The following is a 10,202-nucleotide window of genomic DNA, read 5'->3' as shown; positions in this document are numbered from 1 at the left end:
AGGGTAGTATAATTAACAACGGCGAGGAGATGCAGGCAAGAAGCCCATGGACTTCCAGAAGGGGATGGGCAAGGCAACCTAAGGCCCATTCTATCTGCCCTTACACTCTCCTTTTCTGCCCACAGAGAGGCAGGCAGGGAGGACAGAGAACCTGGGGGCTTTGCTGAGCTTGAGTTTCTTCTTGCTGAGCTGGTTACCAGGGCAACAGAGAGCAATGGGATCTGAGGAAGCAAGAGGCAGGGGTGAGGGGGAAGTATCTTAAACCGCTCATTCCTCTTGCCAGTAGCCACCCCCAAGGCTGACTGGCACTATTTACATGACCCCAGATCAGGCCCAGAAATACCCATCACTCTATGGGGAAGAAGAGAAGGAAACTGACATGATTTGAAGAGGAATGGGGATGGAGGTGAGGAAAGTCATGGTCTTCTGGCTGTAACACCACCCAAGGGTGAAGGGGGAGTTCCAACTGTCATTTTAAGTTGTGCCATGATGTCCATGCCCCCAGTGCACAAAGATTTGTGCGACTCAAGAACAGATACTGCCAGCTCCGTATTAAATTCAATTGCTCCCCCACATTGTGGATAGCTTCTGTAGTAAACTTCCACCCGACCCTGGATCTGGAGGAAACAGTCAACTCAAAGCTAGGAACTGCCCTGCGCTCATCACAGGCCCAGTGGCAAAGGTAATTAACAGGCAGCATAAGCCACAGCTAGAGGTCTTTCAATTGCCCCTCCACGCTGCCTGTGCTGATTGACAGGAACCTCTCTCTTAGACTGTGGTCTTTGATACTTCAGTGCCAGTGTGAGTCTTTTTCAAGAAGAAAGCTAGCTGAACCTCACCCTCTTCTAGGACAGTACAGCTGTACTGACATTTGGCACATTATCCTGGGAAAACTTATTTGCTAAACACAAAGGCAAGCCTAAGGGATATGATGTTCACATAGGTACGCAGCATCTTACTAAATTTTGTCCCTGACACTTCCAAACTAAGGGACTGCAGGATATCCTGGAGTCCATGTGGCAATGTGGTTTGGAAAGATAAGTGATGGGGAGTACAGACACACTTGTGGCTTCACAGGGGAGCCTCACCTCTGTGGGCTTCCGTTTCACAAGTTTGAGGTGGCTCAAGTTGTGACTGACTCTGGGGAATTAAGAAATCATCTTCCCTCCCTCTCAAATCAAAATGAATGCAAAAAAGCCAAGTTTACAGTCTGAATTTTATTATCGTCAAGTCACAATACTGATCACAAATGTGTACCCTTTAAAACAGTAACAACAACAAGAAATTCTTGCAACGAAACACAGTGGACCAACATAGACAACTGTCACAGTGTCTTCAGGTCAGGGAATCTGGGCATGCTGCCCACAGGCTTGAGGAGACATCTTCAGGTTTAAGGCAAAGGGAAGAGCCTACCACAGGCACAACCACCAGCTGCCCCTGGAAGAATCTCTTAGATATTTTCTCCTTTAGGGTTACAGCTTGAGTGCCTCTCCTCCCTCCCACATACTATGGACTCAAGAGCGGTCAGGCCAGCTGCTTAAGAGAAGGAATACAAACTGACATTACTTGGGGAGAGACACAGCTGCCACCTTCTCCCTCAAGTTCTGTAGGACAGAGACAGTGGCCAAGGTACCCTTGGCAGACACAAGTGCTGCAATAATAGGAATCTCTTCCACGGAGGCAGCAGGAAAGTGGTTCAGTGCTGTGGATGGGGAGGAAAGGAGCCCCTGCCGCAGAAGTGACTGGCTTCCTGAGGCCTTAAGCCCAGGTGCTCTCTTCTTCAGCTTGCAAGGACAGGAGTAGAACTAGAGGAAAATAAGGTAGTAACACCTGAAACACTTGCAGCAGACAATACATGAAAAAGAGCAAGTATAAAGGACAGGATAGGTTACTTGCTGGATAATATTTGCCTCTAGAGAGATGCATTGGTCCACAGCAATTGGAAAAGGAGTGTGTTAGGATTGGTGGAAATAAGAAAAGTAGGGTCCTCTAATTCCACTTACCTCAAAGACTGAGCCCTGAGGACTGTGTGAATACATAGCCTTAAGGTGCAAAGGCTCTCACTCTACCCTCCCTTCTCACAAAAACACCTGATTTGCCATACCTCCCCACTGTACAGATTCTATCCTCAGTAGAGGCCTGAAGACTACCAGAGACTAATGACGGAGACTCAGTCTCCTAAAAACTGAAGTCAAGAAGAAGGGCTCCTACCACAAACTTTGAGCTTAGAGAAATTAAGAGAATCCAAATATATAACAAAGTCCAACCAAAACTGAAAGGCCAGCTCTCTGTAGATCTGGTGGGAAAAGACCAGCTGGCAATTCTCAATTATCTGCATTGTAGGGAAGAACCAAAAGGGAACCAGAGGAGCCAGCAAACCAGAAAAATGAACTTTTTTCATTTAAAGGTGGGGGTGAGGGTGGGGGTGAGAGGGAGAGAGAGGGAGAGAGAGGGGGAGAGAGAGAGAGAGAGAGAGAGACAGAGACAGAGACAGAGACAGAGACACACACAAAACAAACAGGAAGGAGCTTCCCTGGGAGCAGCAGAAGACATTTGAATTTCCCAGGACAAGTGATGAAGAGGTTTTCTAGATGAAGACTAGATGTGGGCTGATCTCTGCTCCTCTGAGCACAGCTAACTCCAGCAGAGAGTGGAGACAGTAGGAAGTCCACTTGTTTCTCCCTGTCTCTAAGGAGGGAGCCTGTCCTCAGAGGGAGCCAGGGGTCCTCCTCATTCAGCTGCTTGCTGGTAGGAACCACCCTTTATCTTTGAAGCCCTCCTGGTAGTAGACAGCCAGCTGTATTTCTCTTCTTTCCTGGGTTCTCACCTTTGCTGTTCTGACAGGGGTGGGGAAAAGGGAAGAACCACCAAGGTGTTAGTGGACCTTCTTGATATTTATAAGTCGCTCTCAAAAAGCCACATTCTAAATAATGTGTTTTAAAGTAATACCCCCGCCGCCCCCGCCCCCCGCCAAAAACAAAACCCCTATAGTCTTTTTCCTCCATGACCTTTAGAATTGGCTCTAACCGTAACATCTCAAATTTGTTTTTTAACATATAATTTTTTAATTTTTAATTAGGCCTTTCATTCAATATTATTTTGTATTAGTTTCAGGTGTTCAGCATAGTGGTTAAACTATCATATATTTGACATAGTGTTCCCCCTGATATTTCCAGAACCCACCTGGCACACCACACATAGTTATTACAATATTAGTGACTATATTCCCTATGCTATACTTTACATTCCCCATGACTATTTTATAACTACTAATTTGTACTTAATCCCTTCACCTTTTTCACCCAGTTCCCCAAGTACCCCTCCCCTCTGGTAACCATCAGTCTGTTCTCTGTTATCTATGAGTCCGTTTCAACTTGGTTTGCTCTTTCATTTTGTTCTTTAGATTCCATGTAAAAGTGAAATCATATGGTATTTGTCTTTTTCTTTCCGACTTATTTCACTTAGCATAATACCCTGTAGGTCCACCCACACTGTTGCAAATGGTAAGACTTTATTCTTTTTAATGGTGGAGGTAACACCTCAAATTTAGATTTCCTTAATAAAAAATGCCCTCCTGCATTTTTTTCCTTGCAGCTTCCCAAATGAAATCCTGCCAAGTTAATAATGTTTTCTATTTCAACCCTGTTCAATGCAATCTCAAAACAAAGACTAGTGAATTTTGGGAATTAAGCCTCCTCCCATGATAACCCATGTTTACAACTTAAAGAATTAATTAGGCGATTGTTAAACAAGTAAGCATGAGCATTAGTTTTAAGAATGTTTTATGAGAGTCACAGTAAGTTGTGCACTTACTTTTATATTAAGTTAGATTTAAAATATTCAGAAATTCATATTAACTGGAACCCCTGCTTACAACCTGAAATAATAAAGTTAGAATCTGTTATCAGGTCATTAAAAAAAGACAAGAAAAGAAAAAAGACAAAAAAAGACAACTGTTTCAATAAAAACACACTCAGAACAGAAGGGAAATCTTCTGAAGAAAAGGAAAGCCCACTGAAGTAGGATGTGCCCTAAAGCATGGGAAGAAGCTCTCATACCTCAGGTGGTGGGGGCTTGATGGTGACTGGCTGGGGAGTCCTCCGGGGTGGTGAGGGCTTTGGCTGCACCTGCTGCTGGGCGGGGTTATAGTAAGTCACTCCTCCATATACCTGTGATGGGGCCTGGACACCCAAAAGCCAGAAGAGAAAGTTAGGACTTAATCCAAACTATGATGAATAGAAAACTATTAAACATTATTCAGACTCAAAAAAATAGTATTACGGAATTTATAATTTTTTAAATCTCTAAGCTGCACCCCTTAAAAATAAAATGAATATTCATTTCTGTCTTACTATGTCTAATTATGCTCCAGTTCCTATTTCTTCAAAGTACTGCCCAGCTTTCTCTAATTCCTACCATCAGTTGACAAATGGAAGATCCTCAGCTCAGTGATAACACTAGATACCAGATGGTTTCAACTTATGGGGAGTTACGCAGTACAGGGAGAGACAGGGCTGGTAAACAATGGTTTCTTTATGCTGTTGAATAAATGGCCACCTAAGACATACTAAAACACTTAAATGAAACACCATTAAAGAAATGAAAGAGCCCTAGCTGGTTTGGCTAAGTGAATAGAGAGTCCCAGGTTTGATTCTGGTCAAGAGCGCATGCCCAGGTTGTGGGCTTGATCCCCAGTAGGGGGCATACAGGAAGAAGTCAGCCAATCAATGATTCTCTTTCATCACTGATGTTTCTCTCTCTCCCTCTCTCTTCTTCTCTGAAGTCAATAAAAATTTTAAAAATAAAAAAAGAAATGGAAGAGAATAAACAGATGATGGGCATTACATAAGCTGCATTTCCAGGTGCTGACCACTAAGAGGCACCCGGGCACCACATGTAAATTAGTGGCATTGAAATACTCTCTCAAATTTCTTGAGCATTCTCCCCATACCACATTCCTGTCTGATTTAAAAATCTGTTCATTAGCCATCTCACCTGTGTATTAGGATATAGATGAGGTGGTGGTGGGGGAGGCAGTGCTCCTGGAGCATAAGGGTAGCTGGGATTACCAAAGTTCATGACTCCCGGAGCAGAAAAGTAAGTAGGAGCAAGCAACTGCTGAGGTGGTGGCTGTCCTGGAGACATGGACACTGGTGTAGGATAGAGGCCCGGATTGGGCAGAGGTGCTGGTGTCTGATGGGGATGTAAACCTGAACAAGGAGAGGGAAACAAATTAAAATAGAAAATGACCAGTTCCAGCGTAGACAGACTCAGGATGGAAGTCCTCAGGATGGACCCATGAGCTCTGTTGCCCAAGCAGCCAGAGTGGCCAGCCTCAGAGGCAAGCAGCACTGAGCTCAGGAGGATGGGGTTTGTAAAGCCCCCAATACACATCCTCATGTACAGGAAGCACACAAGGACAGGTGCAATGCTTACCTGGGTGGGGAAGGTGCATTTCTGGCTGCACAATCATGCCCTGAGGAGGCAGTGGCGCAGGGCTGTCTCCATGGGTATAGATTGGTCCCTGGAACTGCACTGTAAAATATCACATTGGGATTCTCATAAACTCTCATTCTTCATATCACATGGACAAGTCTGCCCATCTCCCAAACCCTTTAAGAGATGTTCTCAGTTTTCCATGTGAAGAAAGCACCAACCAGATCATGACAACCACTGTGAGAGGTCAGAAAGAAAAGCAGAAGGGAGGAGCCTGGTCTATTTAGTCTGCTTCACCAAGCCAAAAAAGATACCCCAACATTAAGGAAAAAGCTCACGTGGATCATAGTAATGTCCCTCCATGATACTGATATGCACGGGAGGGGCAGGGGGCTCTGGCACAGGTCTCTGCCGCTGAGATGAATAGCGTTTGGCTCGCCCACCCTGGACACCCTGAAATAAAGAAACAGGCCTGAGCAGAAGACTTCAAGAAGGCTGACTCTCTTTCAAGTCCCACCCTCCTTTATGTGGGACTTTGTATATGGCATGTATTTAAAAATGAATTGAAAAATCAGTGAAAAACATCAAAATTTGAACCTAAACCCTCTACATTTCTGGAGACCCAAATTAAACAAAACACAGGTGCCCAGATGGCAGAGCTCTGTGGTTGAGCATCAACCTATGAACCAGGTCTCGTTTCGATTCCCAGTCAGGGCTCATGCCCGGGTTGTGGGCTCAATCCCCAGTGTGGGGTATGCAGGAGATAGCTAATCAAGGATTCTCTCTCATTATTGATATTTCCATCTCTCTCTTCCTCTCCCTCTCTGAAATCAATAAAAATTTATTTTAAAAAATAATAATAAAAACAAAACATAGGTCATTGATGGGAAAAGTGATTTCAAAAGCTATTACACCCATTTCCCTTTCCCTCCTCCATCTACCCCTTTTCCCTTTCTGTACCATTTCTTCCATCCGGTTAAACTGAGGTGGAGGTCCTGCTCCCATGTGTATGTGGTTGTGCATACCTGTAACACACAAAAAAAGTCAACGCTGCAGAGAAGACAGATGTGCGACTCACAGATACCATCAAGAAAATAAAGTAAATGGCTTTCTGCTTATAATCTAACAGAATCCCTTTTAAACTATCTCTGCTTCCTGTCAATGCCAGCATTTGGATATTTGACCCCATTGTCCATCACCTTAATACTGCAATAAAGCCTTCGAAAATTAAAAAAAATTTACTTCAGTGAGAAAATACAAGTTCAAAATTTCCCCACCAAATAATTCCCTGCACAGAATCACTGGGAGGTTACAATTAGCACATTACATTATCAAACACAGTAAAAAATATCAGCCCAAGAGTTTCTGAGCCACAACTGGAAAATGAGGAATGTTTTGTAAACCTACCCTGGCCACCAAGGTCTGGCCTGGAAGCTTGGGGAGAGATTCCCTTCTGGCTGAAAATGACTCAGACCAACAACAACAAAAAAGATTACATTTTTAGAGATAGTTTTCCAATGACAGTAAGATATCAATGGAAGGGTATGCTCCTTGATCCAAAGATCAACTCCAGACCCAGTTGAGATGACACTGGTTTTGCTGTTCAAAAACCATGCACACCAGAGAAGGATGCTGAAACCCCCAGACTACATGAGGATTTCCAACCTGTAAGTTCAAATTAGATTTCAGAAACGAGGGAAAAGATTCTTTGATTTATCTGATTGGAGGAAGACAAAGGATGGGCAAAATGGGTGGTAGATAGGTCCTAGTCTCTAGAACAGGGGTGGGCAAACTTTTTGACTCGAGGGCCACAATGGGTTCTTAAACTGGACCGGAGGGCCGGAACAAAAGCATAGATGGAGTGTTTGTGTGAACTAATATAAATTCAAAGTAAACATCATTACATAAAAGGGTACCGTCTTTTTTTTTTTTTAGTTTTATTCATTTCAAACGGGCCGGATCCGGCCCGCGGGCCGTAGTTTGCCCACGGCTGCTCTAGAACTATGCTGTTCAATATGATATCCACTAGTATTTGGCTCTCAAAAGAAATTTCAATCGTTGTACTGTTGATATTTGGCTCTGTTGATGAATGAGTTTGCCGACCACTGCACTAGTCACATGAGGCTATTTAAATTTCAATGTTTAAAGTTAAAACGTCAGTTACCCAGACACTCTGGCCACATTACAAGTATTCAAAAGCACCATCATGCCTGGCTGGCATGGCTCAGTGATTGAGAGTCAGCCCATGAACCAGGAGGTCACGGTTTGATTCCTGGTCAGGGCACATGCCCAGGTTGCAGGGTCAATCCCCAGTGTGAGGCGTGCAGAAGGCAGCCAATCAATGATTCTCTCTCATCATTGATGTTTCTATCTCTCTCTCCCTCTCCCTTCCTCTCTGAAATAATTAATAAATAAATAAATTTGAAAAATAAAAAAAATGCACCATCATCACAGAAAGTTCTTTTAGGTAGCCTGCCTCTAGATTGAGGAAATTAGAGAGACTTTCTTTTCAAAGAGATTAGAAGATTCCCATCTAAATTCAAATGAATACGTTTCTGCCTTCAAACTTTAACCTTAGCTCAGCTCAAACAGTAAAAACAGTCTTCTTCTTCCACTATTCTACAGAGTGCTAAAGGATTCTGCACCTAGGAACTCACTTTTTTCCGCAATCCTCACCCAGGATGTTTAGAAGGGGAATGAGGGAAGAAGGGGGCGGGGGGCGGGGGGAGGAGGAAGAGAGAGGGGAAGAGAGGGAGAGGAGTAGAGGAGGAGAGGGGTAGAGAGACATCAATGTGAGAGAAACATCAATTGATTGCCTCCCATATGCACCCTGAGACAAGGGATAGAACCTGCAACCTAGGTACATACCCTGACCGGGAATAGAACCCACCACCTTTAGGTATATGGGACAATACTCCAACCTACTGAGCCTCGCCAGCCAGGGCCAGGAACTCATTATCATTATTGGTTAATAGCAGGCAAGGTAGTAGGATAGTCTTAGATAACAGATAAAACTGCTATGAGGTCCTTGGATGAATATATCTAGGAATCCATCTTTTTTTTGCGGTTAATGAAAACACAGATATTCATCAGACACCACATCCCTGAGATTAAGTCCCATGCCCTAAACCCAGTGTTGCAAAGGTGTGTGTGTGTGGGGGGATCTAGTTACTAATTCTAAGGTACCTACCCCGAAGTTCACGTGGTTGCAGAAATGGAGGTTGCCCTGGATTCCAATTCTGTTCTGTTATATTCAGTTGTGCCACGTCTTGCTCAAGTCCACTTGTAGTAGAATCCACTGGAGCCTCCCAGTTCCCAGTCTTAGCAGGGGAAGGAGTAGTTTCTGGAACTTGAGGTGTGGGGGTCAGCCCTTCAGGTAGAGGAGGCATCTCCTCTGAAATCTTGACTGCATCTCCAGCTTTGATTCTGGTTCTTCTTACACGGGAATAGGATTTCTTCTCAACAGGTCTGTCAGGGGGCGGTGGTGCAGTGTCAGGAGCAGGAGCAGGAGCTGGTATCTCTGAGGCCACCTCTTCCTTCTCAGGACTGCCAAGCACTTGAACGTCTGCTTCTGGAGACAGATCCCGCACAGGAGTCTGCTCCAGGCGCCGTGACCGGTAACTACTCTCATGCTTAACAGTCTCACCAGACCGGCCACCATGCTGTCCACCAGTCTCCGTAGGCCTAAATCCAGCACGACCTTCCTTGAAGCTCCCAGATCGAGAGTAGTTCCTGGGAGCAGACATGCGACCTGTACCTGCAGCTTTCCTATTGATAAATGTCCTTGGTGGTAGGGTCCCCCCAGGACCCTGGTGGCGATGAGACTTGTTTGGTCGCTCACCAATCCAATTTGGATCTCTTTGTGGAGGACTCCCAAACCTGAATAAATGGAATAAAAAAGTCTTAAACTGAAGGTGAGGAAGATGTCCCATATTCCTCACCCATTCAATTATTTGCTGGAATGGTATTTAAAAAGGCAGAGTTCTTTCTACAATATCAATAGTCTAGGCTCCAAAACTTCCTCACCTGGGCTTCCGGATTCTTCGGGGTTTGATGTCATCAGGATTGTGAGCTGAACGGATGTCATATCCATAAAGAGCAATGAGCTCCTGTCGTGACTTTGGGGCCTGCTCATCTTCCCGGAACTTGTCATGCTCCCAGCGACCCTCATCCTTCCACAGCTTTCGCTGACGCCCCTTGGGTCTGGATAAAACCAGGAAAAAGTGTCTTAGGTTGGCAGAATCTGTCAAGTAAAGATGTTCATGAAACAAACAGGGTTGGCATGGAATCAGAAGAAACTTCATGTAGTCCTTCCATCGTTCCAGCTGTAAAACAGGCCTCCCGAAAGCAAGAGCGAATCAGCACCTCAGGGCCTGCTGGGCTCAAATGCAACAAGAACAGAAATAAAGAAAGATTTCACTTCAAACTACTCAGCACCTTGGGAACACCTCTCTACTATAAGGCAGTCCATGCAAATACTTAATATCCCAGAGGCCTTGAGCCTCAGATTAAGGAAGGCAAGTGGAAGGGTAGGTGTGGATCCTAGCTGCTGCACCAAGAGTTACCAAATATTCTAAGCGTCACTTTCCTCATTTGTACAAGAGGTAATACTTACTTTAAAAATGTTATGAATGTAGGTAAAGTACTCCAGCAAAGTGCCTAGCATACAATAAACACTAAATTCATACTAAAAACAGTAGCAGCAAGTAGCTGTTACCTGACTTCCTCCTCCTGAGTTTGCCCTCGAAGATCATGCTCAAAGAAGA

General features: G+C 44.5%; 1 protein-coding gene across 1 annotated transcript in view; it reads right to left on the bottom strand.

Annotated features, from left to right (window-relative positions):
• Nucleotides 1-1,198: 1,198 nt before the first annotated feature.
• The window catches only part of CASC3 (cancer susceptibility candidate 3), a 16,137-nt gene continuing 7,133 nt past the window's right edge, over nucleotides 1,199-10,202 (bottom strand). Inside the window, 10 exon segments of the mRNA XM_006774434.2 lie at nucleotides 1,199-2,837; nucleotides 3,814-3,877; nucleotides 4,059-4,181; nucleotides 4,996-5,210; nucleotides 5,437-5,535; nucleotides 5,775-5,889; nucleotides 6,397-6,461; nucleotides 8,627-9,315; nucleotides 9,463-9,639; nucleotides 10,154-10,202. The exon segment at nucleotides 10,154-10,202 is cut by the window's right edge and continues 37 nt beyond it. Coding sequence (XP_006774497.1) covers nucleotides 3,854-3,877; nucleotides 4,059-4,181; nucleotides 4,996-5,210; nucleotides 5,437-5,535; nucleotides 5,775-5,889; nucleotides 6,397-6,461; nucleotides 8,627-9,315; nucleotides 9,463-9,639; nucleotides 10,154-10,202 — 1,556 coding nt within the window. The 3' untranslated portion in view covers nucleotides 1,199-2,837; nucleotides 3,814-3,853.

Source organism: Myotis davidii, unplaced genomic scaffold (assembly GCF_000327345.1).
Source record: "Myotis davidii unplaced genomic scaffold, ASM32734v1 scaffold327, whole genome shotgun sequence".
Lineage (NCBI taxonomy): Eukaryota > Metazoa > Chordata > Mammalia > Chiroptera > Vespertilionidae > Myotis > Myotis davidii.
Note: the sequence above shows the minus strand (reverse complement) of the source record. Positions and strands in the feature narration are given on the sequence as shown.